This window comes from Chiloscyllium plagiosum, chromosome 9, assembly GCF_004010195.1.
Source record: "Chiloscyllium plagiosum isolate BGI_BamShark_2017 chromosome 9, ASM401019v2, whole genome shotgun sequence".
NCBI lineage: Eukaryota > Metazoa > Chordata > Chondrichthyes > Orectolobiformes > Hemiscylliidae > Chiloscyllium > Chiloscyllium plagiosum.
Window position 1 is genome coordinate 105,141,529 of NC_057718.1, and position 17,506 is coordinate 105,159,034.

General features: G+C 43.0%; 1 protein-coding gene across 1 annotated transcript in view; it reads left to right on the forward strand.

The window, feature by feature from the left end:
• The window catches only part of vps54 (VPS54 subunit of GARP complex), a 76,401-nt gene that overhangs the window by 6,473 nt on the left and 52,422 nt on the right, over positions 1–17,506 (forward strand). Inside the window, exons 2-4 of the mRNA XM_043696707.1 lie at positions 2,864–3,032; positions 9,195–9,436; positions 14,794–14,881. Coding sequence (XP_043552642.1) covers positions 2,894–3,032; positions 9,195–9,436; positions 14,794–14,881 — 469 coding nt within the window. The 5' untranslated portion in view covers positions 2,864–2,893. The remainder of the gene's footprint in view (positions 1–2,863; positions 3,033–9,194; positions 9,437–14,793; positions 14,882–17,506) is intronic.

Here is a 17,506-nt window from a genome sequence, read left to right on the forward strand (position 1 = left end):
GGGATGTTGCAGGTTACAGAGGGACACAGGTAAGCTGCAGAGCTGGACTGAGAGGTGGCAAATGGAGTTTAATGTGTAAAAGTGTGAGGTGATTCACTTTGGAAGGAGCAATAGGAATAAAGAGTACTGGGGTAATGGTAAGATTCTTGGTAGTGTGGATGAGCAGAGGGATCTCAGTGTCCATGTACATAGGTTCCTGAAAGTTGGCACCCAGGTTGATGCGGTTGTTAAGAGGGCATAGGGTGTGTTGGTTTTTATTGGTAGAGAGATTGTGTTTCAGAGCCATGAGGTCATGCTGCAGCTGTACAAAACTCTGGTAGGGCTGCGTATAGGTCTGGTCACCGCATTGTAGGAAGGATGTGGAAGCTTTGCAAAAGGTTCAGAGATTCATTAGGATGTTGCCTTGTATGGAGGGAAGGTCTTACGAGGAAATGTTGAGGGACTTGAGGCTGTTTTTGTTAGGGAGAAGGTGATTGAGAGGTGAATTAATTGAGATATATGAGATAATCAGAGGGTTTGATAGGTTGGACAGCGAGGGCCTTTTACCTTAGATGGTGATCGCTGGCATGAGGGAACATAGCTTTAACTTGAGGGGTGATAGATATAGGACAGAGTCAGAGATAGTTTCTTTACTCAGAGTAGTAGGGGCGTGGAATGGCCTGCCCACCAACTTTAAGGGCATTTAAATGGTCATTGGGTAAATGTATGGATGAGAATGGAATAGTGTATGTTAGATGGGCTTCAGATTGATTCCACAGGTCAGTGCAACATCCAGAGCCAAAGGGCCTGGACTGCGCTGTTATGTTCTGTATCTTTTCCTCAGGGTTGAGGAGTCCAAAACTAGAGATCATCAGTTGAAGGTAAGAAGAGATTGAAGGGGCAATTTTTTCAAGCAAAGGGTGGTGTGTGTAAGGAATAAGCTGCCAGAGGAAGTGTTGGAGACTGGTACAGTTACAACATTTGAGAGATATCTGGATGGGTACGTGATTAAGAAGTGTTTAGAAGGATATGGGCCAAATGCTGGTAAATTGGACAAGATTAATTTAGGATATCTGATTGTCATGGACAATTTGGATCGAAAGGTCTGTTTCTGTGCCATACATCTCTATGACGCTGTTAAAAAGAAATGATTTACATTTTGGTCAATTTACGATTTTGTAAATATGTATGTTCCAAATTCTCATCAAATACCAATTGGCATTTTCCTGTTGCCCGCTGATGAAGTAATATAGCTGTAACAATAAAATGAGGGTACAGTTATAGTATAGGTTGCCTAATTGTAGAGTATATCTAAACTGTCTGAATCCCAAAACTATTGTTTGTTTCTGATTTTCCTTTTAAGTCAATGCTACGTTGAGTTTGATTGAGTTTCTGCTTTTGCTGAGCCAAACAAGGCAACTTGTGTTAAAGGAGAAAGTGAGGTCTGCAGATGCTGGAGATCAGAGCTGAAAATGTGTTGCTGGAAAAACGCAGCAGGTCAGGCAGCATCCAGGGAACAGGAGAATCGACGTTTCGGGCATAAGCCCTTCTTCAGAAATCAGTGTTAAAGAGATGCTGAACTCTTCAAACCCTTAATCCCTTTAAAACACTGGTTCAAAGTTTGTTTTCCTTGAGTATCACAAGTGTTTGGAACTCTTCTGAAAAGCTGATAGCAGGCATTGAATATTGGTAAGACAAAGGTAGATGGTTTCTTGTTAAGCAAAGGGGTGAAAAGTGTCAGGGTGAGATGTAGATTTCAGATTACATTCAGGTTCGCCATGGTTTTATTGAATATGGAGCAGGCTTGGAGCTGAATGACTTACTCCTGCTCCTTGTTTCTATGTCATGTGATGGATGCAGAGGAATATCAATCAAACTTTATTGTAAAAGAATTGTGATCTGATTGCAGATATATATTTAGTTTTAAAGAAGACTGCATGGAGAAAAATTCAGATGCACTTCTAGACAGGTCACTAACCACATTGGATTTATTAATTCAGTTTTATCTTTGGTTGGTTTTATCTTCCTGAAGAAGGGCTTATCCCCGAAACGTCGGTTCTCCTGTTCCTTGGATGCTGCCTGACCTGCTGCGCTTTTTCAGCAACACATTTTCAGCTTTGGTTTTATCTTCTGCCCTGCAAATAGCTTCCTATGTGCTGTAAATGTTGTACATTTTCTGTGATTCAATCCAAACATCATATAAGAACATAATTTTTTCTTATTTCACAAATCATCATACTTCCCTCTCTGTAAAATATCTGTATTCGATTATTTCTAGACTTGAGGTCAATGAACACCTCACTTAAAACTCCCCATTTGTACAGCTGATGTGATAAGCAGTATCATTGAAACCTATCAATATTTTGAAAATCTGAGTCACGTTTTTGAAATGCGAGCAAATTTGACATCCTTAAGTTTGCAATATAACTGAATTATGGATACTGCTGTCACTTTCACATAGGGAATGTAAGGGCTTGACTGACTTCCTTTGTTTAAACATTGTCAAAATAAATTCTATTTCATGTCATTTGGTGAAAATTAACAATAAAACAAGACCGTTACACCCACTAAAATTTTACTTTAGATGTCTTCACCCAGAGAATGGTGGGCCTGTGGGATTCACTGCTGCAGAAAGTGGTTAAGGCCACTCGAGCAGGAGGTAAACATAGCACTTGTGGTTAAAATGATCAAGCAAAATGGGGGGGGGGATGGGGAGGGCAGGATTAGTGTATTGAACTCAATCAACAGCAATGATCATAATGAATTCTGGACCAGGCTTGAGAGGTCGAATGGCCTACTCAAGAAATTGCTATCAAGAGAAACTGTAAATGCAAGATAAGTTTGTTATTTTTAATTAAGTTATTTTTCTTTTCTATCTGTACAGCTAGGCACCTTCTTGTGATGCCCAAGTACAATGGCTTCAAGCCATAGTTCTCCACCAGTGCTCCGACCAAGCAGCAGTGATGGAAAGTTCAAAAAGGAAATGGACCCATCTAAAAAGTCTTTCAAAGCTGTTCGATCATTACCAGATGTCTGTCCCAAGGAGCCAACAGGTAACCCCAAGACTGCAGCAATTCAAGAAGGCAGTTCACCATTACCACCACCCCCAGGGCAATTAGGGCTGGCCTTTCTGGCAACATGTGCATCCTATCATCTAATTTTTAAGAAAATCTTATCATTCCCTTTGCTGTCTGTCTGTTTGCTACGTACTGAAAGCACACCCTGAATCATATGGATAATTTGGGGTACTCTGTCGGGAATTTCCAACATAAACCTATATTTTTCCCAGAGGTTTGAAAAAGGGGGTAGGGTAGGAGAATTAGAATGAGAGGAAATCTCTTTCAGACAGCTGGCCCAGGATCAGGATGAAGCTACCAGTCTGTGGTGTTGGTTTGAATCAGCAAAGGCACAATGAGATTAATCAGCAAATCACTTCGGTGGTGTGTCCTTCTAGTACAATATGAACGTACTTAAAAATTTAGTACTGTCTGTAAATATTTAGTAAGCTTACTTTGTGTAGATTTTGTGAACTTATACGGAGGGGAAACCGTGTTCCTGAAATTCTGCAGGACAGAAACCTTGAGGATTTAGAGGATTTGGGTGAAGAGCTCCATTTTTAATAACAGTATTGCTGTAGAATCTATTGCTCCATTTGCAGAATTTGGAAATTGCCCTAAAATTGTACCATGTTTGGCCTCATTCAATATAATTGGACTTAAGAGTCGAAGAGTGTGGTGCTGGAAAAGCACAGCCGGTCAGGCAGCATCAGAAGAGCAGGAGAATCAATGTTTTGAGCAAAAGTCTTTCCTCTGGAATGAGGCTTGTGGGCCAAGGGGGCTGAGAGATAAATGGGATGGGAATTGGGGCTGGGGGTGGAAGGTAGCTGGGAATGCGACAGGTAGATGAAGGTGGGGGTGAGGATGATAGTTTGGAGAGGAGGGTGAAGCACATAGATGGACAGGACAGTTCAGTAGGACAGTGCTGAGTTGGAAAGTTTCAGAGAACATCTCTGGGGCACATGCACTAAACAACCCCACCGCCCTGTTGCCAAACACTTTAACTCCCCCTCCCACTCCACTAAGAACATGCAAGTCCTGGGCCGCCTCCACTGCCAAACCCTATGCCTGGAAGAAGAACAGCTCATCTTCAGCCTTGTCTCCCTCCAACCACATGGGATCAATGTGGATTTCACCAGTTTCCTCATCTCCCCTCCCCCCATCTCATCACAGGTCCAACCTTCCAACTCGACACTGCCCTTTTGACCTGTCCTACTGCAACAGTAGTATACTTGTCAACTTTAAGGGTATTTAAATGGTCATTGAATAAATATATGGATGATAATGGAATAGTGTAGGTTAGATGGGCTTCAGATTGGTTTCAGGGTGAGAGCCTGTACTGCGCTGTAATGTTCTATATTCTGTGTTCTATGCACCTGTCCATCTTCCTTCCCACCTATCCGTTCCATGCTCCTGTCCGACCTATCATCTTCACCCCCACCTCTATCTACCTATTATATTCTCAGGTACCTTCCTTCCCAGCCCCACCCCTCTCCCATTTATCTCTCAGCCCCCATGAGCCACAGGCTTCATACCTCATGAAGGGCTTATGCTTGAAACATCGATTCTCCTGCTCCTCGGATGCTGCCTGACCGGCTGTGCTTTTCTAGCATCACACTCTTCGACTCTGATCTCCACCATCTGTGGTACTCATTTTCTTATAATTGGACTCAAAATGGGACTGTAAAATACACTGACTTCTGTCTTGAGTTTGTAACCGTTGGTTGCCATGTCACTTCATCTGCTGTTCACAATGTTCAACTTTCATTAGATGTACAATTGTCTTGCTCCTTCAAGAACCAGTCTGGTGAGAGATCTGATCAGATCATGTCTGAAATGATAGATTTCCCTACTTCAATTAAATTTGTCACAATTTTCAATCCATTATTTAAAATGTGCTTGACGTTAACAGTTTCTGCACAAACACAAATATTTTGATTGCTGCTAAAACACTGTTTTAGTTCAGTAACAATATGCATAGTTTGAATTATTGCTCATTAGAATCACAGACGTACAGTATGGAAACAGGCCCTTTGACTTAACTTGTCCATGCTGACCAGATATCCTAAATTAATCTAGTCTCATTTGCCAACACTTGGCACATATCCCTCTAAACCTTCTTATTCATGTACCCTTCCAGATGCCTTTTAAATGTTGTAGTTGTACTAGCCTCCCCCACTTCCTCTGGCGGCTCATTCCATATACGCACCACCCTCTCCGTCAAAAGGTTGCCCCTTAGGTCCCTTTTAAATCTTTCTCTTTTTCACCCTAAACCTATGCCCTCTAGTTTTGAACCAGAGGGGTACCAATATCTTGGGGTGGGGGGGATATTTGCTAACGCTCTTCAGGCGGGTTTAAACTAATGCAGCGGGGGGGGGGGGGGGTGACACCTAAATTGTAGCTCCAGTGTCCAGGAGTTTGAGACTACTGAGGTGAGAAACATGGTTTCAAGGTTGCCAGAGTGTACCGCCAAGCAGGAAGGTGTGTCTACTTCAACACCAGGAGCATCTGGAATAAGGTAGGTGAACTTGCAGCATGGGTTGATACCTGGGACTTCGATGTTGTGGTCATTTCGGAGACATAGAGCAGGGACAGAAATGGTAGGTCCGGGATTTAGATGTTCCAGTAAAAACAGAGAAAATGGTAAAAGAGGGGGAGGTGTGGCATTGTTAGTCAAGTACAGAATTACGGTAGCAGGAAGGACGTTTGAGGACTTGTCTACTGAGGTAATATGGGCTGAGGTTAGCAATAGGAAAGGAGAGGTCACCCTGTTGGGAGTTTTCTATAGGCCTCCGAATAGTTTCATGGATGGAGAGGAAAGGATTGCAAAGATGATCCTCAATAGGGGTGAGAGTAACAGGGTAGTTGTTATGGGGTCTTTAATTTTCCAAATATTGACTGGGAATACAGTAATTCGAGTACTTTAGATGGATCGGTTTTTGTCCAATGTGTGCAGGATGGTTTCCTGATACAGTATGTAGACAGGCCAACAAGGAGCAAGGCTACATTGGATTTGGTACTGGGTAATGAACCTGGCCAGGTGATAGATTTGGAGGTAGGTGAGCACTTTGGTGATATTGACCACAATTCGGTTATGTTTACTTTAGCGATGGAAAGGGTTAAGTATATAACCCAAGGGCAAGAGTTGTACTGGGGGAAAGGCAATTATGATGCAAGTAGGCAAGATTTAGGATGCATAGAATGTGGAAGGAAACTGCAGGGGATGGGCACAATTGAAATGTGGAGCTTATTCAAGGACCAGCTACTGTGTGTCCTTGATAAGTATATGCCTGTCAGGCAGGGAGGAAGTGGTCGAGTGAGGGAGCTGTGGTTTACTCAAGACGTTGAATCTCTTGTCAAGAGGAAGAAGAAGGCCTATGTTAGGATTCGGTTCGGTTAAATTCCCTCCAGTGTGGAAACAGGCCCTTTGGCTGAACAAGTCCACACCGACACTGCAAAGAGTAACCCACCCAGACCCATTACAGTACATTTACCCCCGACTAATGCACCTAACGCTATGGACAATATAGCGTGGCCAATTCACCTGGCCTGCACATTTTTGGATTATGGGAAGAAACCGGGGCACACAGAGGAAATCCACGCAGACACGGGGAGAATATGCAAACTCCACACAGGCAGTTGCCCGAGGATGAGACGTGAAGACTCAGTTAGAGTTACAAGTTAGCCAGAAAGACCGAAAGAGAGAACTAAGAAGAGCCAGAAGGAACATGAGAAGTTGTTGGCAGATATGATCAAGTAAAAACCGAAGGCTTTCTATAGGTATATCAGGAATAAAAGAATGACTAGAGTAAGATTAGGGCCAATCAAGAATTGAAGTGGGAAGTTGTGCGTGGAGCCCGAGGAGATAGGAGAGGTGCTAAATGAATATTATGCATTGGTATTCACATTGGAAAAAGACAATGTTGTCGAGGAGAATACTGAGATACAGGCTACTAGGCTAGACAGGATTGGGGTCCACAAGGAGGAGATGTTAGCAATTCTGGAAAGTGTGAAAATAGATAAATCCCCTGGGCCAGATGGGATTTATCCTAGGATTCTTTGGGAAGCCAGGGGAGAGATTGCAGAGCCATTGGCTTTGATCTTTATGTCGTCATTGTCTACAGGAATAGTGCCAGAAGACTGAAGGATAGCAAATGTTGTTCCCTTGTTCAACAAATGGAGTAGAGATAACCCTGGTAATTATGGAGCAGTGAGCCTTACTTCAGTTGTGGGTAAAGTGTAGGAAAAGATTATAAGAGACAGGATTTTTAATCGTCTAGAAAGGAATAAGTTGATTAGGGATAATGAACACAGTTTTGTGAAGGATAGGTTGTGCCTAACAGACCTAAATGAGTTATTTGAGAAGGTGACCAAACAGTTAAAGTGGTTGATGTGGCGTATATGGATTTCAGTAAGACGTTTGATAAGGTTTCCCACGGTATGCTATTGCAGAAAATATGGAGGCATGGGATTGAGGATGATTTAGTGGTTTGGATCGGAAATTTACCAGCTGAAAGAAGACAGAGAGTGGTGGTTGATGAGAAATGTTCATCCTGGAATTCAGTTACTAGTGATGTACAGCAAGAATCTGTTAGGGGCCACTGCTGTTTGTCATTTTTATAAATGATCTGGATGAGGGCATAGAAGGATGGGTTAGTAAATTTGCAGATGACACTAAGGTCAGTGGAGTTGTGGATAGTGCTGAAGGATGTTGCAGGTTACAGAGGAACACAGGTAAGCTGCAGAGCTGGGCTGTGAGGTGTCAAATGGAGTTTAATGTGTAAAAGTGTGAGGTGATTCACTTTTGAAGGAGCAACAGCAATAGAGAGTATTGGGCTAATAGTAAGATTCTTGGTATATGTCGATGAGCAGAGATGTCACTGTCCATGTACATAGTGTAATTAGATTCCCTACAGTGTGGAAACAGGCCCTTCAACCCAACAAGTCCACACTGACCCTCCGAAGAGTAATCCACCCAGACCCATTTCCCTCTGACTAATGCACCAAACACAATGGGCAATTTAGCATGGCCAATTCAAATAATAATAATTCCTATCATAGATCCTGAAAAGCTGCCATTTAGGGTTGTTAAGAAGGCTTGTAGTGTGTTAGCTTTTATTGGTAGAGGGATTGAGTTTCAGAGCCATGAGGTCGTGTTGCAGCTGTACAAAACTCTGGTGTGGCTGCTTTTGGAGTATTTTGTACAGTTACATTATAGGAAGGATGTGGAAGGTTTGCAAAGAGTTCAGAGGAGATTTACTAGGATGTTGCCTGGTATAGAGGGAAGGTCTTATGAGGAAAGGCTGAGGGGCATGAGACTGTTTTTGTTAGAGAGAAGAAGGTTGAGCAATGACTTAATTGAGACGTATGGGATAATCAGAGGGTTAGATAGGTTGGACAGTGAGAGCCTTTTTCCTCAGATGGTGATGGCTAGCACAAGGGGACATAACTTTAAACTTAAGGGTGGTAGACATTGGACAGATGTCAGAGGTAGTTACTTTACTCAGTAGTAGGGGCGTGGAACGGCCTGCCCACAACACTAGTAGACTCGCCAACTTTAAGGGCATTTAAATGGTCTTTGAATAGACATATAGATGTAAATGGAATAGTGTAGGTTAGATAGGCTTCAGATTGGTTCCATAGGTCGGTGCCAAGGGCTGAATGTCCTGTATTGCACTGTAATGTTCTATGACTCCCCCACCCCAGGGAAAAGGCCTTGTCTATTTACCCTATCCATGCCCCTCATGATTTTATAAACCTCTATAAGGTCACCCCTCAGCCTCCGACGCTCCAGGGAAAACATCCCAGCCTGTTCAGTCTCTCCCTGTAGCTCAAATCTTCCAACCCTGGCAACATCCTTGTAAATTGTTTCTCAACCCAAGCATTGTAAGAATCTTGTCTAATACAAATCAGTAATTTCTGATAAAGTAATGTGTATTGGTTCCTCTGCTCTAGTTTTCCCGTCCATTTTAGTGTTGCCATAAGCCAGAGTGTCTGCTTAACTGGCAAGTGCTATCACATGGGGAGAAAAAGTGGTTTGAAGTATGCAGTTTTCTTGTTAAAGTGCAATGATGGGTTCAATCTCTGACAACTACTTTCTGTAAAGTTATTCAAGTTCTTAATTTGCTATAACGTCAGTAACACGTTCTGTCTTTACAGGCGATTCTAGCAGTTTATGCGACAGCCCATCAGTGGTGGCAGATCAGCATCGGTGGACTGTGTATCATTCCAAAGTGAACCTTCCAGCAGCACTGAATGACCCAAGACTGTCCAAAAGGGAATCTGATTTCTTCACAAAAACATGGGGACTGGATTTTATGGAGACCGAAGTTATGCCTTCCTTCTACCTCCCACTAATCGCCAAGGATCACTTTGCTCCCTACCTACACGATATGACTTTGGTAAGGATTGGTAGCAGTCAGAACCTTACTTCAGCATTTTGCAACACTTGTATCTTGAGTACTGCTGAAAAAGACACATTTTGTTGAATTTATATGTTTTGCATTCATCAGAGAAATTCACAAGCTATATCAATGTATAGAGAAAACAACATGCATGAGAGGAGAATGCTGGCTGATTGGCAAGAGTATTCTAATTGGTAGAACTATTGCCATGGAGAATGTACAAGTTTGCCATTGACAGGATGTGTCTGTCAAGCCAAAGAGGCATTCTGCCTACTACGCATACTAATTTCAGCATCATCTAAGCTATGTATTCTCAAAAACTGGCGATTGTATAAAATGGCATATTCCCTTAGCCATTCACAACAGGCTTACTGATTTGTATCCAACTAACCCATGCTTGCAAACACAGTATTAAACATTAGGTATGACTGTGCAATTGGACAACATTGGCAAAATAATCCAGGGTGTGCTAAGGATAATGCTGACAACCAATTTAAGATAATCAGCAGGGCTCACAGAGTGGCACAGTTGCACATACCAGAAGCTGCTTACATTAATACACACAGCCTACGTTCCTTCTCAAGCTGCGTGCTCCAAGATTCCATGCATGGTGATTGGCATTGGCATGCTTATGGCTGTATTAGCTTCTGTTCTGGAAGTTGCTGCCACCTATGGACCTCTGAGACCTATGCAGTCAGATAGAAAAGTACATCACCTGTGTAGACTGAAAAAAAAACACACTTTGTGCCATGGTACACCTCAGCACTACAGGTGACAACCATTCGGTGGTTCATTTCTCAATCAGAGTCAACCTACCTAATTTTAAACAAAGCTTGACAGCTAACTATAAGTAGTTATCTAACAGCTGCATTCTCCATGCAACGCCTCTATCTATCATAGGTAGAAAAGCTAAAAGATCTAAAAATTGATAAATCTCCTGGCCCCGATGGGCTACATTCTAGAGTTCTGAGGGAGGTGGCTGAGGAAATAGCGGAGGCGTTAGTTGTGATCTTTCAAAAATCACTAGAGTCAGAGCAAGTCACAGATGATTGGAAAATCGCTGCTGTAACCCCCTTTTGTTCAAGACAAAAGATGGAAAATTATCGGCCGATTAGCCTAACCTCGGTTGTAGGTAAAATTCTAGAATCCATGATTAAGGATGAGATTTCTAAATTCTTCGAAGTGCATGGTCAGCATGGATTTAGTAAGGGGAGGTCATGCCTGACAAACCTTTTACAATTCTTTGAAGAGGTAACAAGTAGGTTAGACCAGGGAAACCCAGTGGATGTTATCTACCTAGACTTCCAAAAGGCCTTTGATAAGGTGCCTCACGGAAGGTTACTGAGTAAGGTGAGAGCCTGTGGTGTTCGAGGTGAGCTACTGGCATGGATTGAGGATTGGCTGTCTGACAGAAGGCAGAGAGTTGGGATAAAAGGTACTTTTTCGGAATGGCAGCTAGTGACAAGTGGAGCCAGTGTTGGGGCTGCAGCTGTTCACTTTATATATTAATGATCTGGATGAAGGGACTGGGGCATTCTGGCGAAGTTCGCCAATGATACGAAGTTAGGTGGACAGGCAGGTAGTACTGAGGAGGTGGGGAGGATGCAGACAGATTTAGGAGAGTGGTCCAGGAAATGGCTGATGAAATTCAACGTGAGCAAATGCAAGGTCTTGCACTTTGGAAAAAAGAATACAGGCAAGGACTATTTTCTAAACGGTGAGAAAATTCATAAAGCCAAAGAGGTATCTGGGAGTGCTAGGTCCAGGATTCCCTAAAGGTTGATTTGCAGGTTGAGTCCGTGATTAAGAAAGCGAATGTAATGTTGTCATTTATCTCAAGAGGGTTGGAATATAAAAGCAGTGATATACTTCTGAGACTTTATAAAGCTCTAGTTAGGCCCCATTTAGAATACTGTGTCCAATTTAGGGCTCCACACCTCAGGAAGGACATACTGGCACTGGAGCGTGTCCAGCCGAGATTCACACGGATGGTCCCTGGAATGGTAGGCCTAACATAGGATGAACGGCTGAGGACCCTGGGATTGTATTCATTAGAGTTTAGAAGGTTATGGGGAGATCTAATAACAACTTACAAGATAATGCTTGGCTTAGAAAGGGTGGATGCTGGGAAGTTGTTTCTGTTAAGACGGGGAGATTAGGCTCTGTGGGCTCAGCCTTAAAATTAAAGGGGGTAAATTTAGAATGGAAATGAGGAGACATTTCTTCAGCCAGAGTGTGGTGGGCCTGTGGAATTCATTGCCATGGAGCGCAGTGGAGGCCGGGATGTTAAATGTCTTCAAGGCAGAGATTGATAAATTCTTGATATCACAAGGAATTAAGAGCTATAGGGAGAGTGCCGGTAAGTGAAATGCCCATCAGCCAAGATTGAATGGTGGAGTGGACTCGATGGTCCGAATGGCCTTACTTCCACTCCTATGTCTTATGGTCTCATCAGGGTGCCCCTTGTCAGCCAATCAGCACTGTGTTGTGATATAGTATGAAATGTCGGTTCCTCATCACACTGGCCTGTGTTTGCAAATTGTGCCAATGAATGCATGACGAAAGGTCCTTGTGGTCCAGAAGGACCAGATTCAAGTCCGACCTGCCCCAAAGGCGTGTTAGTCTAACCTCAGTGGTGGGTTGACTATTAGAAGCACTTCTGAGAGACATAATTAATCTGCATTTGGAGAGGCAGGGATTAATCCAGAACAGTCAGCATGGTTTTGGTAAGGAGAAGTTATGTCTGACCAACTTGATTGAATTTTTAAGGGATATCCAGATGTGTAGATGAGGGCAATGCTTTTGATGTAGTCTACCTGGTCTTCAGCAAGGCTTTTGATAAGGTTCCTCCTGGAAGATAGTGAAGATAAGAACCCATGCGATCCAGGGAAATGAGGCAACTTGGCTCCACAGTTGGCTGAGTGGCAGGAAGCAAAGGGTGAGTATTGAGTCTTTTTTTTTGTCTGGAAGTCTGTGTCCAGTGGTGTCCCACAGGGGTCAGTGTTGGACCTTTTGTTGTTTATGGTTGAAATCAATGATTTAGATGTGAATGTGGGCGGACTGATCATTAAGTTTGCATATGATACAAACATTGATGGGATAATTAAGTAGTGAGGAGGACAAATTCAGGCTGGTCACGATCTGATCAATGGCAAATGGAATTCATTGCAGATAAATGTGAGGCAATGCACTTGTGCAGGACCAACAGGCAAGGGGATACATGATGAATGGTAGAGTTCTGGATTGCTCGGAGGTTCAGAGAGACCTTGTGTGCATGTACACTAGTTTCTTAAGGTATCAAGACAGATGGGTAAAGTGGCTGAGAAGGCGTATGGGGATACTGGCCTTTATTAGTTGAGGGGTAGAGTTTAAGAGCAGGGAGGTTATGGTGGAACTATATAAAACATTGGTTAGGCCACATTTAGATTATGCAGTTCTGGAATCGATATGATGGGAGGGGTGCGATTGCAATGGAGAGGGTATGGAAGAGATTTACCAGAATGTTGCCTGAGCTGGAGAGTTTCAGTTATGAAGACAGATTGGACAGACTGGGGTTGTTTTCCTCAGAGCAGGGGAGATGGAGGAAACTCATGATTGAGATCTACAAAACTAGTGACATCAAAGAATAAACAGGAAGTAACCTTTCCCTCTGGTGGAGGGATCAAAGACCAGTGTGGGGCAGAGATAGAAGGTAAGGGTCAGAAGGTTTAAATGAGATTTGAGGAATTGCTTTTTCACCCAGAGGCTGGTGAGAATCTGGAACTCACTGCCTGTAAGGGCAGGAGAAGCAGTAACCCTCATCACATTGAATAAGTATTTAGATGTGCCTTTGCAATATCCAGTGTACAAGGCTACAGGCCAAGTTCTGGAAAATGAATTAGGATAGTTAGGTGGTTGTTTCTGACCAATGTGGACATAATGGGCTGAAGGGCTCTCTTTGTGCTATAAATCTGTGTTTCTCTGAACATGTCCAAACAGATTGATGTCAAACCAAAAAGGTGGCACCGTGGCTCAGTGGTTAGTACTACTGCCTCACTGTGCCAGGGACTCAGGGTTCAATTCCACCCTCAGGTGACTGGCCCTGTAGAGTTTGCATATTCTCCCTATGTCTGCGTGAGTTTCCACCAGGTTTCCTCCTGAGAAGTGGCAGATGGAGTTTAATTCAGATAAATGCGAGGTGCTGCATTTTGGGAAAACAAATCTTAGCAGGACTTAAACACTTAATGGTAAGGTCCGAGGGAGTGTTGCTGAACAAAGAGACCTTGGAGTGCAGGTTCAAAGCTCATTGAAAATGGAGTCTCAGGTAGATAGGATAGTGAAGAAGGCATTTGGTATGCTTTCCTGTATTGGTCAGAGTACTGAGTACAGGAGTTGGGAGGTGATGTTGCGGCTGTACAGGATATTGGTTAGGCCACTTTTGGAATATTGTGGGTAATTCTGGTCTCCTTCCTATAGGAAGGATGTTGTAAACCTTGAAAGGGTTCAGAAAAGATTTACACAGGCCCTTCTTCAGGAATGATTCCTGAAGAAGGGCCTGTGCCCGAAACGTCGAATCTCCTGTTCCCTGGATGCTGCCTGACCTGCTGTGCTGTTCCAGCAATAAAGTTTCAACTTTGATCTCCAGCATCTGCAGACCTCACTTTCTCCTCCGTTGAGGTTAGTACAATTGCAACATTTAAAAGGCATTTGAATGGGTATATGAATAGGAAGAGTTTGGAGGGATATGGGCCGGATGCTGGTAGGTGGGATTAGATTGGGTTGGGATATCTGGTCAGCATGGACGGGTTGGACTGAAAGGTCTGTTTCCATGATGTACACCTCAATGTGCAGGTTAGGGTGGATTGGCCATGCTAAATTGTCCATAGTGTCCAGGTATGTGCAGGCGAGGTGGATTAGCCATGGTAATTGTAGGTAATATGGCCAGAGTGGAGGGATTGAGTCTGGGCGGGATGCTCTTCGGAGGATTGGTGCAGACTCAACAGGCTGAATGGTCTCCTTCCCACACTTCAGGTATTCTATGATTCAAAAAGTGGTTTGACAAAGTATCGTTTTTCAGCAGTACTAAATCTGTAGTGCCCAGCAATTATTCATTAGATATCTGTAGACACACACCTGCTTGAATAACTCTTTCTAACAAACAATATTTTTGAAAAAAATCTTGCAGAATATTAATGAAAACAGCTTGTTTGACAGAATTAAATTCTATGATTCTCTCAAATCATTCAAATCTGGATCCAAAAACAAAACGTAATGTTCACTAAACCAACAATATTACTTACCTTGTCAAGATTTTAAATTTTGAGCATTGTTTTGTGGAATTGTTTAATCACGTTTAATGTGATTCTCATTTCTAGCGACAAAAGATTCATGAGAAGTGCAAGAAAATCTGCCCACTGAAGGATGGACTAAACCAAACACTTGCACCAGTTGTACACAACCACGGTAAGAACTTGTCTAATAGAGCCCTTTGTTGAATAGTTGAGAAAATTTGTACATTTGCTCCTAATGGCTGTGAACTTGCTATTTCTGCAAGCAAGAATTCAGCTGCAGTGATGTGAAACGTAGTTGAATAGCCAGCTCTCTTACCCTTTTACTATTGTTAGAAGTAATATCCTCATATTGTGCAGATTGTGTTCAAGTTATTTGAAATAATCAACTTTTGAATACAGCAAGTTAAAGCGTAACCTGAGCAAATGTTCATTTCTGACAGGTTGATCTTTTTAAATTCTTGGACAACTGCCTGTGCTACACCTTTTGGGATCAGGCAGGCTTGTTTGAAACAACCATGCAGATCAAGTCCTTTCAGCTGGTCTGCGATTTTCATATTTTTCTGCACAATTTTCATCCTCATAAGTTCATAAGGTATAGGAGCAGAATTAGGCCATTCTGGCCAATTTAGTCTGCTCTGCCATTCAATCATTCACTCTGCTCCTCACTCGCATTTTCCTGCCTTCTCCCCATATCCCTTCAACCCATTACCAATTAAGAATCTGTCTAACTCTTCCTTAAATTTATTCGCTGTCCCAGCATCCACCGTATCCACTGTCCCAGTTACTGTTTGATCTGTTTAGTTGTTGTGAATCAATATTTAATTTCCATCCCCTCCCAACTGTAGCATTTCTTCTACTAAACCTGATAACTCCTTTATAAGCATCATGCATTATAAGAATCATACAGTGTAGAAGAAGCCCTTTGGTCCATCGAGTCTGCACCGACAAAATCTTCTCTAAATCTCAACAAGTTGCACTTTCCATTCCTAGGCCTAGAACCTCGAATAGGCAAAAGTGAGGACTGCAGATGCTGGAAATCAGAGTCTAGATTAGAGTGGTGCTGAAAAAGCACAGCAGGTCAGGCAGTATCTGAGGAGCAGGAAAATCGACGTTTTGGGCAAAAGCCTTTCATCAGGAATGAAGGCAGGGAGCCTCTGGGGTGGAGAGATAGTGAAGTCCACATTGATGCCCTGGGATTGAAGTGTTCTGAGGCAGAAGATGAGGCGCTGTTCCTCCAGGTGTCAGGTGGTGAGGGAGCGGCGGTGGAGGAGGCCCAGGACTTGCATGTCCTCAGCAGAGTGGGAGGGCGAGTTGAAATGTTGGGCCACAAGATGGTGGGGCTGATTGGTGTGGGTGTCCCGGAGATGTTCCCTAAAGCGCTCTGCTAGGAGGCGCCCAGTCTCCCCAGTGTAGAGGAGACTTCATCGGGAGCAACGGATACAATAAATGATATTGGTGAATGTGTAGGTAAAACTTTGATGGATATGGAAGGCTCCTTTGGGGCCTTGGATGGAGGTGAGGGAGGAGGTGTGGGCGCAGGTTTTGCACTTCCTGCGGTGACAGGTCTGGGTGCCAGGAAGGGAGGGTGGGTTGTTGGGCGTGCGTGGACCTGACCAGGTGGTCACTGAGGGAACGGTCTTAGTGGAAAGAGATGGGGAGGGAAACGTAGCCTCGAATGTTATGACATTTCAAGTGCTCATCCAAGTACTTTTTAAAGTACTTCCTTCTTTTCAGTTTTTTTTCTTTGTTTTGCTTTAACTGTCAAGATGTGTTCTTTCTTCGCTTTGTCTGAAGTTTAACTTCAATTAGTACTGCCTTCACTTTACTTCTTGTTCTCTTGAATTATTGGCCCCTTAAGATCTGGATATTAAATAAGTTTTCCATTATTTTGACTTTGCTCCACTGTTCCCTTTACCTTGGTCTGCTTCTAAGTTTAACTAGTTTAAAGGTCTGCAATAGTGATCTATAAAGCCCAGTCCCCTCACCTTGGAATGACGATGTTTAAAATAGACAGCTGATAATGCTGGGTTAACGAAAACCTTGATCATTGTCCATAAACATTGATTTCAACATTGTTGGTTTGAGCATCTTGCTGTTTCGCACCTTGTTGATGTGATTGTTGAATTAATTTATGAATTACTTGTGAAAAATGGGATACATCTCTTAAAGTTTGTATCTGTATTTAACAAAAGTAGTATGTTCTTGGACCATAATTACTGCAGCAGAAATTATGTTCAGTCATTAGGGTCAATTACACCAAATTGTGTATTGAATCTACAGCACATAAGTGGGCCAATAACCTGTGCTGGTGTTAGTACTCCATGACCAATAACCTGCGCTGCCGTTAGTACTCCATTACCAATAACCTGAGCTGGTATTAGTACTCAATGACCAATAACCTGCGCTGGTATTAGTACTCCATGACCAATAACCTGCGCTGGTGTTAGTACTCCATGACCAATAACCTGCGCTGTGTTAGTATTCCATTACCAATAACCTGCACTGGTGTTTGTACTCCATGACCAATAACCTGCGCTGGTGTTAGTACTCCATTACCAATAACCTGCGCTAGTGTTAGTACTCCATGACCAATATCCTGCGCCACTGTTAGTACTCCATGACCAATAACCTGCGCTGGTATTAGTACTCCATGACCAATAACCTGCGCTGGCATTAGTACTCCATTACCAATAACCTGCGCTGTGTTTAGTACCCCATGACCAATAACCTGCGCTGCTGTTTGTACTCCATGACCAATAACCTGCGCTGGTGTTAGTACTCCATGACCAATAACCTG